At 35.2% G+C, this 20008-nt stretch overlaps 1 protein-coding gene across 8 annotated transcripts in view; it reads left to right on the top strand.

Annotated features, from left to right (window-relative positions):
• KCNMA1 (potassium calcium-activated channel subfamily M alpha 1) overlaps positions 1 to 20008 on the top strand; it is a 468790-nt gene that overhangs the window by 278860 nt on the left and 169922 nt on the right. For all 8 annotated transcript variants that reach the window (XM_065638846.1, XM_065638845.1, XM_065638841.1 and 5 more), the window contains exons 6-8: positions 12967 to 13042; positions 17157 to 17232; positions 18990 to 19160. In XM_065638846.1, coding sequence (XP_065494918.1) covers positions 12967 to 13042; positions 17157 to 17232; positions 18990 to 19160 — 323 coding nt within the window. The remainder of the gene's footprint in view (positions 1 to 12966; positions 13043 to 17156; positions 17233 to 18989; positions 19161 to 20008) is intronic.

Here is a 20008-nt window from a genome sequence, read left to right as displayed (position 1 = left end):
CAGCATGAGTCAGTCTTTAGATCTGCCCTTTGTCCTTCCCTTGTCTTTGTTCTTCTCATTTGTCCTACCCCATGGTTATAGCCTCTCAGAATAGCATATTCCTGATTTTAGTGCAATTTGTTCCTGATGAATGCCAGGGAAAATTATACAGGATGCGAACTTGTCATTCTCTGGGAAGCGAAACTACTGTATGTTGAGTTGTAATGGGCACTTTAAAAAACAAGCCCCAAGTTTCCAACCTTCAGTGACACCTATCTACAAGGTTAGCTTGCTGAGGTGTAACCTCATAATTTCAAGGGTCATCTTGATTTTAGTAGCATCATCAGTAAAGTGTCTAATTGATTTATTCTCCAAAAATCAATGAGTTAAAAAAGACATATTTTTCATCCTTTTTGATTATAGACTTCAGTATCTAGAAAGAATTACACAACTGTAAGATTAAAAAAAAAAAATAGAAAAATGAGAGATGAATAAATTCCTTTCTCCCTAGCTGTTTTTAACATGAGGTAAGTTATGAGTATTGTTTATCCTTTGCTTTCAGGCTTTCATTAAAAATGGCACCACCATTAATATGATGGGATGATAAGTTCCTTTATAAAATATGATGCTTATGAGATAATAAACTCTGATTTTATGTAAAGATCTACTATTCGTTTACTACTGGGTATATCTCTGCTTGTCTTGTGGAATGTGACGTAGTCATTGCCTGCAGTGGTATAAAACAGTGAAGTTAATATTTACATATCTAGTGACTCTGTTATTGCTAGTGCCAAGCTTTCTGAAAATAGTGTAATATCTTAAGACCTTGAGACTGGAAGATAAAAAAATAAATAATGCAACTACATGCATTTCTTTAGGGACTCAAATGTGGATTGTAAATTTACCTTCTATGTCATTTAGTGAAATTAATGAGTGGCAAGTGCTCGGCAGAATGGATCTTAGATTGTTCTGGTTTTGTCATAGCCCATAGATAATGCCACAAAGCTGTACCAAAAAGTAGTTGTTGGCCAACCTGTATGGTTTTTATATTCAGACACATGAGGTTATTTTTCTTCTATGAATAATACTTTAATACTTTTTGAAATAGGACCATTTCTTGTAGAACAGCAGCCTTTATACTGTAGTTTCAGAGGTAGCAGTATGAGAGAGAAGAAAGATAACATGTGGAACATTCCATGTTGCCTTTTTAAAATTAAAAAGTCATTTTCAAGGAAGGAATGATCACTGGACATAAAAAAGTTATTTTTCTCTACAGCAGGTTTCTCTTTGGCAGGTTTCCTTGTGTTTCATTTTTTTTTTTCTAGATTGTGCTTTTGGGCACACCTGTAAGCAGATAGTATCCTACAAAAGCGCAGCAGATCAGTCATCACTGTCTAACCTGTGCTTTAGAGGACAATAATTTGATGCCCGCATCTACCTAATACATTGGTTGTCTGTGCTCTTCCCTTGCCCTCTTACAAGATGGTACAGTAAGCACCTAGTTCTAACATAGCCAAAGGTGAAGCAGAGCTCAGCTGCTGGGAAGTCTTGATTTCTTCTCCTGCATATTTGAGATTAATAGTTTCACATTTGGATGGACTTTGAAAGCAAGTTGTCATTTAATGGTAAAATAAGCATATCAATCAATTTTTATGGCAAATTCAGGGAGAGGCACGGACTGATATGCTCCAAGGATACAATTCTGTTGAAAACATGGGAAACTTCACTTGTAACATAGTTTAAATAGCTTTGGTTCATAAAAGGTACAACAGAATTCGTATAACAGAATGAATGTTGACTAGTTTGGACTAAATACTTGGGAGCAGATTGCACACGTCTCTGGTATTTCTGATAACACACAGTTCAGAAGTTTGAAGTCTACCTCAGACCAGGAGACTGTCAACTGTGTCCTTCACAGGGGCAGGAAAAAGTACAGCAGCACTGGAAACAGTGCCATTTTCATAATGGCATCATCTTCATCTGCTTAATTGGACTTCCAACTTTGACTCAGGTTCTCATCTAAACTAGATGATGGGATATCTAAAAGGTAGTTCCCTTGACAATTGAAGAAAAAAGTTATTTAGGCTATAGAGATGAATTTTCTGTAATCCGATTTTACATCTAATATGAAAAAATTTGGCCAACTAAGGTAGATAATATAGATGGTAGAGAACTGTACTCTCACTGAAAACAATAAGCTCTCTTGCATAATCAGATTGTAGAACAAAACGCTAAATAACATTCCATAGGAAAGCAGAGACTTATGCACGGGAAAGTAATACGAACATCTTTGTGTGGCTCTGTTTGTGATGCTGAGTAGTGCTTCTCAGTACAATATGTCATCATCCTGCTGCTGCTGAAATTTAGATTCATATTTTTGACTTGTGGAACAGGTTTCCTTTACATTTATTTCCAGTTTTTGTCATTTTGTCATGTTTTCAGATTTTGGTGTATGCATCAGTTAGCAATGCACTGACAGAAAAAGGGAGAAAATTGATAAAATTCTGAATATTGTAGGGAGTTGAGAGTTAAAGGAATACTGTCAAATTACTAAAACCAAAATATAGGTTATGTAAGCTAAATGGCTTGGCTCTTGCTATTTATTACTTGGGTACTGTTTTCCTTTAGACATGTTCCAGGCTCACAAGGTAAATGGATCCTGCACGCAAACATTTGCTGTACTAAGTACGAAGTACACTAATAATAAGTTTAAAATTGGATAACAAGACTATAATACTATTCAAGATGAAATACAAAAAGAAAGTAAAATAGATGCCTTTTATGGTAAAAATAAGTAGGACATTATTTCAGTTTGAGGTTCTACAAGATGTGACTAGTAACACAGATAACTACTACCTTGTTGAAATCCTTTCAATTTGAGAAGAATGATTCAAGTGCTTACAGATATATGTATGTCTGCATACATATGTATAGAATCAAAAACTATTCCCAGTCGACTCAATGGAACTTTACTATTGTGACCAGTGGGAACATGACCAGGTTCCTTGTAAGAACACAAAGGTTACAATGTAAAGGAGTCACAGAAGTGATTTGCCTCTGATTCACTCGTTGCGTATTACTTGAAATTTGAAATTTGTGTGTACTCTTCTACCCATTTCTATAGTTGACATTGTCACACTTTAATAACATTTCCAAAATTCTTTGAGATGCTGTACATTTCCTATAAGCACATGGTGCAGTCTATTTTTGTGTCTGCTTTATACTCCAGATGGCATCAATATATTTTTGGCATATACATCTTTGTGGCTCCTCTGGGGACAAAAAATAGGAATGATAAGCATATTCCTCGAAATGAAGATAGCTTTTCAGGATGAAGTTTGTATGTTATGCTCAAGGCAGGAAAGTTGACTAAAAAAACATATATCATGGAAGGTAATATCACATATTTATAATACATTTTATTTTAAAGAATTTTTTCTAATTGAATGACATGATAGCTGACTGAACAAAAATCCACTTCTGTGAATATTCACAGAGCGAGTCTGCTTGAGAGAACTAATACGCTCTATTCTTTGTGCTCTTGCTTGATGGATTTTTTTTTTTTCCCCCCAGTAATATAGCTGTCATTAACTGGGATTAAATGAATGGTTGTTGTGTTTGTTTTTTTTATTTCATCTGGGATAAATCCTGTAAGAGTTGCCTGATTATCTGACCTCTGCCTTCTGCATACTGGCTTTAACCCAAAGACAGATATATAAAGTTGCCAAAGAAAATAATACACAGTAAACAACTCCCTTTATGCACACGAACTACAACTATATTCTTTATCACAGTACGTGTTCATTCTAAGTGAACAACAACGTGTTTGTGGGTTTTGCATTGATGGGTGTGGTTCTTTGATGTGTCTGAAAGAAGCTTATGTGGTAATATCCGGATAGAAGATGGCTTTTAAGCTCTAATACATCATGGATCAGAGGAGCATCTGCACTGCCTGCCTGCTTCCGTGCTTTGTTTTGTCCATCCAGTTCATGATACTCTAGTTTGTTTTGTGAGGCTGGGCTTTGTATTCAAATTAATTCTGTTTGTTTCATGCTAACAGAAATGGGCTAGATAATACTGAATTTTTTTTTGGTAGCAACATATAAAGGTGAACTTTGCATTATCCTGTGTTCAGTTAAATAAATTTGCTTCCAAAGAGAAGTTCTGTTAAAGAAAGAACTCTGAGCTCTCTCTCAATGTTGATACTGAATTAGCAAATACAAGGGTAAATGTATGACTGTCTTCGCTATTGGTGGATGCTGTGACTGAAGACTGGACCACAACACTTACATGCAGTGCTCCTGAAGCTGAAGATAAATAATTATGATTCCCAGCAAGATTTTAGTCTACCACAACCCTTCTGGGGGCACACGTACAGAAACTTATAGAAGTACTAGAAGGCGTAAAAAATCTCTTGGAGAATTGTTTCAAAATGGCTATCGTGTCAAAGCTGGACATAGTATCCCTGAAAAGGAAGAACAACATACTTTCCGAAACTCCTTGGTGTCTTGTTATAGGGTCGGCTCATACTGGGGTAAGATGCAATTCTAAATATTTTCTTCAGAACTGTAGTTTGTGATTCTGTCTCTGGTGCTAGTGTTATTCTTTTTGAAAAAGATATTTTATTTATTTTTTCAGCTTCAAAATAATGCTACAGGATTTCATTTGCTTTATAGGGAGAATGCCTTCTGAAACTCTCATGCTGTAATGTGTCCATAACTCCAATACCTCATCAAAGGGGTTCGGTGTTCACCTAGAATCAAGTAGTCCAGCCTTTATTGAAGGATGGAATGTAATAATCTGCATGGAGTTACTAAGAAATTATTTTTAAAACTTCTGTCATTAGTTTGACAGGTGTAAAAGTTAAAGAAATGTGCAGCAGAGAGATTTATTAACAAGTATTTGGTACAGCATTGTTTGAAAGCAATTACTGTACAACCTATGTAGATTCCAAACCTGGTGCAGTTTTGCTGTCCTGTTTCACAGGGTATTGATTTTTTTCATGCTGTGGGCTGTTTTCCCTGCTTGTACACTTGTGTTACAGAGGCAGGGAAATGTGTCAAAGTATTTTGGCTGTTTTGCTTCCAAGGAGCAGCAGATTCTTTCTCTCTATACTATTTCTTCTTGTCTTGTTCTTTGAGCAAATTTATCTACAGAGAATGGAATCTCAAGTTGCTCAATTTCATTGTGTGAAGGTGTTCAGGATAAGACTATTTTGCACCCTAAGAATTACCCCTCCTTTATATGCATCTCAGAAAAGGTTCTGGTTTCCTAAATATAGATTCTGCTTTTTTTAATTCTTCAGTAAACCATATAGTCTTAATCAAATGTAGGGTAGAAGTAGCCATTGATAGGTTTGATGATGAATGGGTGAATGGTTTGTCAGGAATAGAAATCCTATACAGAATGTCTGTGGTCTGAATGCTTATACCAATATTTTGGATGTGCTGTCAACAGAAAAAGCAACATATGGCAATAAGAAAGGGATTATGTATCTCATTGATGAGAAAAAATGTAATGCTTGAGGGTGTTCTGGTAGATTGACCTCTCATGTTGAATGAAGAAATATCTCAATTCCTGTTTTTATTTTTCAGAATCTCATTAAAGACAAATAAGTTGTCATGATTTCCTCCTCTTCCCCTTTATGGATTTAAAAATGTAAATTTCCTTTTTGGGGGTTTGTAACCTATGGGTAGTCCTGATTACTGCTGTATATTAATCCGGTGGGAAGCATCAGTTCAGCCAAGAGACTGCAAAACTGTCTGACAGACAGGAAAATACCATATTTCAGCACCCTTAAGACTATGAAGTCAAATAAAGCTTAAAATAATGTAGTTTGTTTTGCTGTAAACTTTATAGAGAAAATTATTTTCTACTGTAATTGCATTGCCACTGGCACATAGTTTATTGCTCATGTTTATATCACTGTTCTGGTCTAAGGAATCTTTTTACTGTGTCTAAGTAATGAGTCAGAAAGCAATAGGTGGAGGGTATTTGCCCCTCACCTCACAGAACTGAACAAGTGTGAAGTGAAATGAGTAAAAATACTCCTGTTGTATTCTAGATCTAGCCCAGTATTTCAACATAACGTATTATTTCCTTTTGCACAAATCATTGATTTCTGTAATACTTAAGATTCATTTCAATTTTTTGGGTGGTATTTGGCCTCTCTTAGTGGCCCTTCAAAATTGGCCTGAAAGATGTGGATGTGTTAATTCTTCATATCTAAATTCAGTGTATAAAATTTCGGGAGGGTAGACATTTAATCTCTGGGAGTCAAGCATGGTGGTTCTTGGTTTGTTTTTTGTGGTGTGGTGGAGTTTGCACATTTTTTTTATTATTATTATTTTTATAATTGTTTTTACAGATTCCAGGTCGATCACTCACAATCAGAAATAAAATTTCACCACACATGTTATCCAGGAAATTACATTGTAAAAATAATAGAACGTATTTTAAATTTTCAGTGTCCTTTGAAAATGGTTCTTTAGCAGTACAGGCAACACAGGTAGTGAAACATTTTCACAGTAAGAAAATAATCCTGTTGTATACTTGAAGGTTCATTTGAATTGTTATACCTACAACCCAAATTATTGTACTAGAGGCAGAAACTATTGACTAGAATGATTTTTCTTATATTATAAAAGAAAACTGGTTTGGTAATCATAAAAGATTTTTCTGGTCTAGAAATCTATGAATCTATTTGCCTTATCCTGAGCATTGCAACTCAAAAAATCTCCAGCTCAGAAGCATATTTTAGTCATCCTTTTAGAAGCAGAATACTGACAAGCTGAAGAAGCCCTTCATTTTATCATTTTTTTTTGATTAGAGAGATTTTCTAAGTAAATTGAATCTTTTGATACTTTTTTTTTTGGCATAAATTATAGTATAGAAGACTACATCCTGTTCCAGTCAGATTGCATAAGAAAATTCCAATATAAACCTCTTGCTGAGAAAAGGGTGAGTGACATGATGGAGAAAAAATGACATGATGGAACCAAAATGACATGATGGAGCAAGTAGTTCTAGAGCATTCCGTTCAGCAGTTTGCTCAATTAACTTTAGCAAGCAAGATCCTATTAAATGTGCAAAATTAGAATAGACTTTATTGTATTAAGTAAGAAACTTGCCCTATCTCAACTATTGATTATCTAACTTAAATGTGAAACAGTTTTGTAGTTATTTCATATTAGAAGAAATTATTCTTCCCCACATGTATAAAATATATTCCCAAATATTGCTAAGGAAAGAGAGAGGTACACATTTCTCTAAGTAGCTGAGACAGCTTTGGGAAAACGGTAATTTTTGTTAGTGCTCCTATTATAGAATTTTGCTTACTATTCTTGATGCATAAACAAATATAAAAAATTCATATTCCTGGTGAGTTTGTGGGCCTGATAGAGATAACATCTTAACTGTGAGTCAAATTAGATTTTAAAACAATGAGAGAGCATAGTATGGGGCATTGTGTTACTGATTACATGTTAGTTTTCAGGGACAGACAATTTTTTACAGATGCTTTGTCAAGAATTGCTCTTGAGTTAGACATATCAAAATCTTTTCTATTTATCTTGTTTTAATTTTGATAGTAGGCTACCTACTGAATAATTTAGGCCATTTTTGGTTTGACAACAGTCTCACTGCAACAAGGTTATTGCTGTGAGGGTTACTGTGTCATCATTTTATGGATGCATGTATGATTGCAAGCATATTTTCACATGTCATTAATGCCAGCACCAGAATGAAGTGCTGTGGGGACTTTTCCACTGGGAATTATTCAGTTGATTCATCATCCACTTGCTAAGTTCAAGTTGATATAAATAATCATACATTGAGGGGTAAATTCATTTCTTTTCATCTGAGTTTTGTGCTTGCAGTTTGTTCTCAGAAGCAGTTTTTTGTAGTCTGTTTGAAGAACAAAGCTGAAGTCTCTGAATTAGCTGCAGTTTTTCAAAATAAACATAATTTACTAGAAGGCCAAGCAATCAATGCTATTAAATGTTGCCAAACATTTAAAAATGTGCCAAACATGTATTCAAAACCAGCACCTCTTATCTCTTTCACAGTCAAGCTTGAGAAATAACTATTCAAGAATAGCAATTCCTCTTTCTCCCTCGCTTCAGTTCAGCTGGTATTAGTGGATGTTGCCAACAGACCACACAAAGTGTTCACATGGTGTAACCTACGGGGGAAGTGTGCGCACTAGTGCATTGTGCAGTGTAATTTGTCCCTACTACTGAGAGTTGTTTTGAATGACTCTTTGTGTTAATAGTGTTATGGGGAGTAAACACTGCAGGCATAGTGGGTTTCAGTTGCAAACACTGAAATAACTGATTCTTTTACTCTCAGCCCCTGAGAGTAAGGTACTGAGTACCTGGAAACAAGAACACTGAAACCTGCCAGCTGCAGCTCTGCCGTTGTCCAGTCTTTTTACATGTTAAGTTCACATCACTTTTCAGAGTTCTTTTTTTACACTGTTCTGGAATACCCATCTCTTATGAATATTTTTGATTTTCCTTCTTTAAACTGGCTTCATCTTTGCTCAAATATAAGCCTTTCAGCCCTATTTTCAAATTGTCTTTCTCACCATGGTTTATACTAAGAATGCTACTCCCAGTCTCAGCTTGTTTCATCCTGAGCCAGATTCTCCTTGGTTCTGACATCAATGTCAAATGGATTTTAAAGCCCTCGGTCAGCTAGATTTTCTGCTGAAGGGGATTATAAAACTCAGAAATGATCCAGTAGATTTGTTACTAAATCCAGTACCCTAACACTCTGTCCCACTGAAGCAGTTTGTACTCCTTGTTCAGCACCTGGTCAGGGCCAGTGACTATCAGGGCAAACAAAATTGTTTTCCTGCAATATTCATTCTGCTGATGAAATTTATATGAGGTGATCTCTCTACATAGCTCGAAATAATATTATATTCCAATCAGGTTTTCGTGAAAAAAGATCTTTGAGAGGTACCTTGAAGCAAAACTGAGAATATAATTTTAATGGGCATTGAAAATACTTGAAACACAATTTTTATAGGCTTCAAAATTTGTATCGTCATGAAGGGTTTTCCTTATCTCTGGTTCCTATACATATTGATTTATTAGAGGACTTTTTTGACCAATATAGGATATAATTTATAATAAATACAAAATTTCAATATTTCCAACATGACTGATGTTTCTACAAAAGCTAATTAATTATAAACATGTCTATAAAATATGAAGAGGTAGCATCATACAAGGTCACTATAGTTTGACTATGAAGTTTTCAATATGTCATTGAACTAATCTGCCTTTTTCTGGTGCCTGCTAATAGAGGTTATGCCTTGATACTATGAACATAAGAAGATGTTCTTGTTAAATATTACTTTCTTGCTAGGTTGATGGAACTCACAGATTATTTGCAAGACAGGAAGTACAGAAGATCATATAAAATTACATGTTCATAGGAACCTAGTAACAGAACTGTTTGGGTCTTGAGAAGAGTAGAATACTGGAGACAATTCATTTGCCATCATGATAAGGAAAACTGTTATTTTGATTTCATTTCTGTTCTTCATATTGGAACCACACAAAGCAGGTAATACTCTGAGATTTCTGATGATCAATATTTGATCATTTATGTGCAATAATTCCTTTAGCTATAAAACACAGCCCACAAATAATGTCCTAGACAAGATACAGAGGTTACAAGGTGATTATAACCTTTTATAATTAACAAGCGAGTTCCATTTGTAGTTCAAGCAAACTGTTCAACCAATCTCTCCACTTTCATTTTTTTAAATTCTATTCTCTGAAGGGAATTCTTTAAAATAGTGTAGGCTGTAGCAAATGCAGAACTTAATCCATAATGATTTTCTTCTTCCACAAAAAATACATTGAAATCATAGTCTTTTTGTTCTACCATTTGAGTCTCAGCAACTAAAATATATCTTAAGCATTGTAAGAGTTTGGAGACAGAAGTTTTCTTGCTGACTTTTATGTTTCTCAGGCTTCTTTTTGAAACATTGCAATGAGTAACTCGACCATCTTATTAGCTTCAGATGCAATGCAAAACATTTGAAAGAAAAGATTTTTCTCCCAGCAGCCATTTTTCAAAAAGTTCGTAGGGAGTGGAGTAAGGGGGAGATAGCTGGATCGAGCAGAGCTGAGGAAGTTTAGGGTTGCTAGTAAAGGTCTTCTCCATCCCTATCCATCTGTATCTCTTTGGACAGAACTAGCAACTGTGGGAACTACTGCAAGTGGAGCAGAGGGAAATGTCTCTCATAGTTTGAGCACTATGATCCAAAATGATTACAGAATCTTAGGATCATAGGATCATTTAGGTTGGAAAAGACCTCAAAGATCATAAAGTCACACCGTTAACCTAAGACTGCCACATCCACCACTAAACCATGTACCTCAGCACCACATCTACCCATCTTTTAAACCTCTCTGGGGACGGTGACTCATGCACTTCCCTGGGCAGCCTGTTCCGAAGTTTGACAACCCTTTCCTTTAAGAAAATTTTCCTAATATCCAATCTGAACCTTCCCTGGTGCAACTTCAGGCCCTTTCCTCTTGTCCTATCACTTGTTACTTGGAAGAAGAGGCCAACACCCTCCATGCTACAACCTCCTTTCAGGTAGTTGTAGAGAGTGATAAGATCTCCCATCAGCCTCCTTTTCTCCAGACTAAACAGCCCCACTTCCCTCATATGCTCCTCTTAATAAGACTGGTACTCCAGACCATTCACCTGCTTCGTCACCCTTCTTTGTACATGCTCTGACATCCCAATGTCTTTCATGTAGTGAGGGGCCCAAAACTGAACACAGTATTTGAGGTGTAGAGGGAGATGATCGCCCCCCTAGTCCTGCTGTATCAGAAATATTTGATACAAGCCAGGATGCTGTTGGCCTTCTTGGCCACCTGGGCACACTGCTGGCTGATGTTCAGCTGGCTGTTGACCAAGACCCCCTGGTCCTTTTCTGCCAGGCAGCTTTCCAGCCACTCTTCCCCGAGCCTGTATCGCTGCCTGAGGTTGTTGTGACCCAAGTGCAGGACCTGGCACTTGGCCTTGTTGAACCTCATACAATTGGCCTCAATCCAAAGATCCAGCCTGTCCAGATCCCTCTGTATGGCCATCCTACCCTCAAACAAATCAACACTCCTACCCAGCTTGGTGTTATCTGCAAATTTACTGAGGGTTCACTCAACTCCCTCATCCAGATTATTGACAAACGTACTAAACAGAACTGAGCCCAGTACTGAGCCCTGGGGAACACCTCTTGTGACCGACCACCAACTGGATTTAACTCTATTCGCCACAATTCTTTGGGCCTGGTCATCTAGCCAGTTTTCTACCCAGCAAAGAGTACACCCATCCAATCTGTGAGCAGCCAGTTTCTCTAGGAGGATGCTGTGGGCAATGGTATCAAAGGCTCTACTGAAGTCTAAATACACAAAATCCACAGACTTTGCCTCATTCACTAAGCAGGTCACCTTGTCATAGAAGGATATCAGGTTAGTCAAGCAGGACTTGCCTTTCATAAACCCATGCTCTGATCACCTGGTTGTCCTGTGCATGCTACATGATGGCAGTCAAGATGATCTTTCTCTAATTGCAAATGGATCTGAAGTTTTTAATTATTAAGCATCATTTTGTTGCTTTTCATCTAAATCCCCAAATCCAGTTTTCAAGTTGTGATTAATCTTCAGAGTTCCCCGTGGTAAGTAATTACAAAGAAACTTTGTATCCATGTAGTACACAGACAGGAGAGATTTTCTACTTTGTTAAGGCTACTTATGAGCCTTAATAAGGCTACATATAAGTCTCAGCAAGAGTAAATTTTCATTTAACAACTTTACCAGAATACTGCAGAAATAAAGCCTTGATTTAAACATATCTCACCACATGCCTCTTTGCTCTCAAGGGGAACCTCTTGACTCCACTGAAGTGACGAAGTTTGTGACCATGTTTATATGTTTGCTGGGACCAGTCTTTCCTTAAGTGTCTAGAAGAACTTACCCTGGACCTAACTGTAACAGTTGCAATAACATGTTACACAACATTTATGTAACTCTTGGCTGTACCATCTAATAAAAATTATCCTCAAAGCCTTATTTTAATTTTATAAGCTGTGCATGGGTATAATACACACTTTACTTCTATTCATATGCCAAAGATCTGCAGCCAAATTATTTACTATCAGCATAAGTCTCTTTTATAATTTAAGCCCTTAATCTTCTATAGTATTTTCTTTTGCGCATGCTCTCTCTGGGTGTGTCTCACTGGTTTTGCAGTTGTCTGTGAATTGCTATTCATGCAACCTGATTTCAATACAAAAATGCTATTTCTTTGTGAAAGTAGTTACTTCTTTAATAGTAAAAATGTAATCTATTCCTATAGTTATATTCTAATGGAAAGAATTACAGTATATTTGTCAGTTTTAAGAGAGAATGTGTCATTTCTCTGTTCTGCTTGAGCTTTTGGAAATTAAGGTGAACATAGGGAGCATTATTAGAACAAAAGGTTTTACGTCATTAAGATTTACCAATTTAATCAGGCATATACGCAGTGTACTTTATCCAGGTTATCAGATTTCTTGTCCGTAATCTCTTATTTTTCACTAAGCAACGTGAGAGCTTGGAGGACTGAGGGTGTTTCAGATCTGTATGTATCTTTGACAGCCTCGAAGAGAAGGACATGTGCACTAGAACTACCAATAGAACCTCAGTGAGGTTTTTTTCATCTTAGCTTTCCTTTCCTCCCATGGCTTCCTGCATAAACTAAGGCTTTCTGGTAGGATGCTTCAGCTATTAAGGAAATAAGTTTAAAACAATTTGAAAAAGACCTGGTAAAGATCTTGGAACCGTTAAATATGGAAGAACATTTCGAAGGTATTTGACATGTTGTATGCTACCTCTGTTGGTTTCATTGATCACTGTCATTGTAAGTGAAGTGTTATAATTTGAATTATTCTTTACTAGAGCTTTTTTTTTTTAACTGCAGGTTTAAGATTTTTAAGAGCCCTTAGACTGATTCAGTTTTCAGAAATTTTGCAGTTTCTGAATATTCTTAAAACAAGGTAAGACCTTTTCTTATGTACTGGGTTAGTTGCATTGGTGACAGAACAAAAATGGTTTATTGTTTGTGGTCCTAGTAATATATTGTTTTCTTTTCTGGAGAAAAAACAACTTGTTATGTGTTCTTCAAACATTTTTGTGCTGATGAATGACTTATCAATGTCAGCATCTTTTGCCATGTGACCAGTAGAAGATTTTACTTCATGTGCTGAAATATCTGAAAAAGACTAAGTGCTGATAAATTAAAAGCAGAATGAATTATAAAGCTCTGCACTGATTAAGTATTCCTTCTTTCCACATACTCAGTCCATATTCTGCTGCCTTGGAAAAGCAGAAATCACAATTCATTTGACAGAATACAGCTAACAAGTATTTTGAGAAATAACTATTGTGGCTCTATTTCAGTTTTTATTTTGAACTAAGCATCCTTCTTCCCATCAAAAACATATGAAAAAATTAATTTTATACTCGGATATCTTTATACTGTGTTCACGGTCATTAGCATTTCTTTCAAAGTATTTTTAAAATATCCCAAGTAACCTTCTGGCTTTCACTGATTCTTCAGGCTATTAATACAGGAAAATTGTAGAGAAGCACAACTTTGAACAAAAGATCACTTTGAGGAAAAAAAAAAATGAACCTTATCATGCCTTGCAGTTGAAGACACATGGCCTTTCATCATTCCCTAAAATGCTCCAGCTGAAGTATTCAATCCAGCTTCTAATAATTACTGTAAACTCAGGTCCATTCTGAAATCCTGTGCTCTCTCCACTAGTTGATGATGCACGTTGGAAGGCTTTATGTGCAAGTAACTCCATTTACTTGCTATGTTAAGTAGTAGCAATGGGAAAATACATCATTGAGATTTGTACACACTCACGGTAAACAGCTGTTTTTTCAATCCTTAACCTTTAAACTATTCTCTTTGCTGTAAAATTCTCACACTGTCTGTCTTTATCTGTGTGACTGTAGGGAATCCAGTTCTTGTCAAATTAAGGAATAAAAGAATGTGCTGTGAAGATGTGGTCCAGTAGCTTAGAATGCTACCTGTATGGTAAAGGCGAGTAATTTGTGGAGGAGCCCAGAATATTTGATGAGTTTGCATGTAACACACAGAACAACCTGGCCAAAAGAAATAGCAGTCAATGGAAAAGCCTCATAAACTCAAAGGATATTAGATAAAGGTTAAAAGCCCTTTCAGGAGGGGTGGATTTGTAAACTTCCAGATCCATCAATGAAGGGATACTGCATTAAGCACATTCAGCACACTTAAAGCTGGCTTATTCAAGATTTAAGCATTCATTTAAATAGCATTTCTCTGATGCAAAATTTACTCTTAGCTTGGATATCATCTCTCTGATTATTTATATGAATGTCCAAATATCTGTAAAACCCCAATGTTGATTATTAGAAAGCCTGTAAAGCAGAGACTCCTTGTATGACTGCTTTTGACTAGAGGTATTTTAGTGTGCTTGGCATTAGTAACAAGTAAATACTGACAAGATGAGAAACTGATAGGGTGTAAAGGGCATTGCTGTGTTTTTAATATTTGGTGCAATTAGAGAAGAAACTTTTTTTCTTCTTTCCCTCAGTAAAGAAAAAGGTTTATTCTATCCTATAAATCAAAATTACTCCTGGAATTAGTGACTGAGATACGAGGGTTAAAGAAGCATATATTATTTGCACAATGGACAGAAGGGTTATTCCAAACACTGGAATTCAAAGAAAGAAGCTAAACAATGCAAAAATAGAGGCAGTGAGAAGTCTAGCAATGTAGTATGGGAGTGTTAGATAGTTATTTGAATATCTGAAATATTGTTAACTTTTTATCAAAAGAACCAGTAAGGCAAAGCAAAATCTTACTGCAGCATATTAAAAGACTGTACTCTGATAAAGATCTTTGTTTCCCTAATTTGAAATTAAATGTATTTTACTCAATAGTTTTTGTTCCTGTGTTTTATGAAAGAGAATGAATTGTGTGGTGTTCAGCTGAAAATTCCTCCGTCATTTCACTGTTTTCTAATATTTTTCAGTGAAACTACAGTGGCTTAGGTAGGGCTTACAGTAAGAGATTTTGCACAGATGTTGGAAAGAGCTTAAAGAGAGGAAAATGTTTGTGACTAATCCTTCATCTATGTTTAGGCTGTGGCAGAAACACAGGAGTATTTCATAGATGAGAGATAAGGTACAATGTTTAATAAATCTGCAAAAAAAAAATGTACTAAACAAGTCATTTAAATATTTATTTTTAATGACCGCAGTCATTTGCTTGTATTAAATTAATATGCGGAGAGCAGCTGACACATTATTGTATCAGGAGTCACTCTTGTTCTAAATTCAGGTGAAGAATACCTTTTGTAATGGAGCTTTGAATCAGTGTGATTTCTGTTATTTGATTTAATATAGGAACCTGTTGTTTAGGGTCCTGTGCTCTGACTGAATTTTATCACCAACAAAATACAAACTTAAATCAACCATATCTTAAGAAACAGAGAAATAAGGAATATGTGTTGATGTAGGAAAACACCAATTAATTGCAGAACTTCTGATATATTATCTTATTTTTGAGGATTTTTGTATTTCTTTCCTAATACCCACAGTTGCCCACTTCACCAACTGTAACTCTTCAAGTTATTTTTAGTGGAGCAGGTCTGATTAATTTTCCAGGTTCGTTTTTCCTTTTTTTTTAAAAAAAAAATTTTGTTGTCCTTGAAGTAGTTATAACCAGAAACATTAATTAATTATACTGCAAAAATACTTCCACTAACACTGACAGCGAATTTTTCCCAATTTTTATTCTTTTGGAGTGTAATACTTTAGGAATAATAGTGATTTTTCTGAGGCGTTATTATTTCTTAAAAATATTTTCAAAAAGCGAAGGAGAGCTATTTCCAATAGTTCCATGAATAGATAGGATCATTTAGACATAGTAATACATGGACTTCAGTTCTTTGTGTGTTTGTTGAATATCCTTCTTAGCTTTTGAAATGATAGTGATTTTTGCAAGAAGAGAGAGAGTGAGCTTTACTTATATTTCTTCCACAACTTTTTTAAGTCTGGTATGGTATGGTATTTTCCTGCTGAATGGAGAGAGCTCCTTGCTTCAAAATCACTTCTGTCTACAACAGAGAACATATTGCTTAATTAGACTAAAAAGAGTTTGCAGAGTTTGACTGGTAGGTTTCAGTCTTTTTTTTTTTTTTTTTTAAGAAAAATGTGAATGTGAAGTATGAAATACTCCAGGAAATACTCTAGCTCCATATGAATTTCCACAAAGAATTTCATAGGAGTTCAAGCAAGCAGAATAATAGGAAAATTATATAGGACTTTACACATGAAGTGTAACATGTGTTACACTTGTGTGTAACACAAGTTATTTAATTTGAGAATAATAATTTTTTCATAAAACCAGCATGACATATGGATTGACTGCTATAGTTCAATAATTGTTTACTATAACTGTAGAGAAATATTATATTCTTGCCCTGTGGTCATGTATGCAACTGTTAACATGTGGCGAGTATGCAAGAAAAACATCCTCTTGCTGTTAATTTTTGAAACCTCCGCAAGTCTGGGGACAAAAGCACAATGAATATAGAAGAAGCTTACAAGTTATGAAAAATGAAATAATTCAAGAACCATCAGTCAATCATATGTATGGATGCAATGTTCAGCAGCTAACATTAATTGGCATTTCTCAGTTTAATTCATTGGACCTGCATGGATGTATTCCAGAGTAGCAGAATGTTTACATGTAAATAATTGCTGAGGTGTATAGTAATGAAAAATGAGAAGGTGTGTGTACTAAGAGGCAACCAAATAATTTGTGAAAAAGCATTATTTCTTTCTATTCGATTGTGACTACAGATGTAGTGAATGTTTCCACTCGTCTTTGTGCTCTCAAATGTACGGGAATTTTTCTTTCAAGGTATCTAAACTATGCAAATGTGAACTCTGAAAAGAAAAAATAATACATATTTTGCATAGGTTTTTGATTAAGTTTTTTAGGGAGCCTGCATCTCTTCAGTCTAAACTGCACATTTGTATATGTATCAAAAAACTGTGATAAATTCCAGTGTAAGTTCCTATTTATTGTTGGGTTTTGTTTATTTTCAGTAATTCCATCAAGCTAGTGAATCTGTGCTCTATATTTATCAGCACGTGGCTGACAGCAGCTGGGTTCATACATTTGGTAAGTACATTTGAAAATACTTCATTGACTTTTTATCATGGATCATCTGCTTTCTGAGCTACTTTATTACCTGAAATTGCCCTGCTCTGGAAATCCCTTAACACATCTATAGAGTACAATAAAAAAAGACATCACAGCTTCCTGAATTTTAGGCTTCTACTCAAAACTAATTCTGAATAGTAGGTAATACATCATTAACCTCAGCAATAAAATATGAGACTTGAAATGACGCAACTTCTGGAATGATTACAAGTTACCAGTAGGTGGCAATGTGTCCTAAATAACTACCCGAAATGCTTCCTGGAAGGGGCTGGCCGAGCTGAAATGATGCTGAGGTCGTCGGGAATCAATGATTGTTCTAGAAGAAAGCAGTCCTGTATTTCCACGAGAAGTAATGGGATTGCTAACATGCCAGGTGGCATTTTTATAGAGATTATTTCCTTCTCTTTTGTTTTTAAATTTCAAGTTTTTGTTGTAGCTCTCAGTCTGTGATAACATAGGAGGTTTTTTAGCAGGTTTTTATTTCACACTGAACAATACCTGAAAAATGTAAGACAGTATAGAAGTACTATACTATATGAGTTCATAAATGAGAATATGCATGTATCTATGATAGGCATATGTCAATTGTGTTTTTTAAACGAATAGCTTTTACTGATTTTTTTGGTAAATATAATTAAATATGGTTAAGTGTTTGTCCTTTAAGTACATTTTATGATCAACTTAGAATCAGGAAAATTTCAAGGTGCTAGTAGTAATAAATTAATCAAGAATAGTTTGGGACTAATATTACAATTTAATATTAATGGTAGTCCAGAGCAATTCAGCTGACTTCTTACCTTGAACTGCATCCAGCTATATAAGATTAAATTCAAAATGTTCATCTTCTTGTTATACTAGATAGTAATTTAATTGTCACTCATAAAGAAAATTACAGAATTTTGGATGTTTTCGTTTACGATATACTTCTTATTCATGGATGCCCACATTTTTATACTCCTCTGGGTAAATATAGCATTTTTATCATAGAAACATTAGATTTTTCTATTTTTTTTGAAGCAAAAAAAAATACATCAGGAGAGAGGGAATGCTGTTTTCTAGGACTTTAATTTGTTTGCTTGTTTTGGTGTTTTGCTTGTTTGGGGTGGTTTTTTTATTTGATTTCTTTTGTTCTTCCTCCCTCCCCCCTCCGGCATCTGTTTCTCTGTTCTACTGTAGGAATCCTCACACTTCAGACTTTTTACTGTGAAACAAATTTTAGAGAGCAACTTTGTCATGTACAGTAGCTGGCCTCTTGGATAAGTAGTAGTGTATCACTAAACTTAACATGTCACTAGTGCCTTCAATAGCTTTGAAAATAACACTTTAAACCAAGAAACCATAATACTTTAAAACAAAAACATGAAGTACAGTTGCATTACAAGTAAGATTTACCTTGAAAACATTCCAAACAAACTACTGTAAAATGAACTTGCCTGTCTGTATTAGTAAGTTATATTATTTAGTGGTGAATGGAAAAGATACTTGCCATAAATAGTATGAGTGGCAAGACTCTGCATATTGGCAAAAGAGCTGTAATGCTACAATTGGGACAGGGTTAGATTCTGTATTTGTTCAAAATAAATCACAGGAAAGGATCCAGAGTTTATATTATGTGCCAAATTATATATATACATATATACACATTCACACACATATATCAGTGATTTGTGGTACAACTCTATTAATTCATTATATGTTTTCTTGTACATTTTAAGGTGGAGAACTCAGGGGATCCATGGGAAAATTTCCAAAATAATCAGCCGCTAACGTATTGGGAATGTGTTTATTTACTGATGGTTACAATGTCCACTGTGGGCTACGGAGATGTTTATGCAAAAACAACCCTTGGTCGCCTTTTCATGGTCTTCTTCATCCTTGGGGGATTGGTAAAAACTCTTTTTTATTATTATTGTTATTCCAGCTACCTGTATATCTCAGTGCTGTAATTAAAGAAAAATAATATCCGGTTTAGTGAATTAAAATTAATTATAAAACTTCTAAACGTGTTTAATACACCCCATTTTTTTCTATAGATATTTTGGCAGACCTTGTCAAATTAGTCCAGTTTAGTAGAGTCAGAATTTTTAAATTCATTTAAATGAGTAATGCCTGTGAATGCATGAAGTGCCTTAATATTTCAACTTACAAGGTTATTTGTAGTCCTTTTTAGTGATTGACTAGTGCATTTTTTGAGGCTGTCATTAATACTTAAAGGCACTTTGCGGTTTCAGAAATTCTACCCACCCTTCTGTGTTCCTTCCCAGAATTCCAACAAACACTGTGGCTTTGGACTGTCTTAAAGAGCAGCTTGCCTGATCCAGATGATGGCAAACCACATTCTCTTTAATTTCAAACATCCTTTCATGTCATGTAGCACACAGTTTATCACATGGCCATAACCCGTATGCTTTTATATCAGCAGATTCTCATGTTCTTTGTCCTGTATGTGCATAGTACCAAAGTTACTAATTGTCTTATGTCAACTTTTCTATTACATATCAGTGTTAGTAACATTATAGGACCTGTTGTAATGTTAGTCTCTGAAACAGCAAGGTTTATTTTAATCACACTGTGCAAGGTAAGTGCTTTATGGATGACTCACAATGTATACTGTGCACCCACATACATATGTATATTGTTGCTTTATTCTCATATATTGATTTCACATATACCTACATCTTGCAGAGGTGATATGCATATAACTAATTTTATGAATGCCATATATGAGACACAT

This window comes from Caloenas nicobarica, chromosome 7 (assembly GCF_036013445.1).
Source record: "Caloenas nicobarica isolate bCalNic1 chromosome 7, bCalNic1.hap1, whole genome shotgun sequence".
Taxonomy (NCBI): domain Eukaryota; kingdom Metazoa; phylum Chordata; class Aves; order Columbiformes; family Columbidae; genus Caloenas; species Caloenas nicobarica.
The sequence above is the reverse complement of the archived record's forward strand: the minus strand, read 5'-3'. Positions and strand labels throughout refer to the sequence as shown.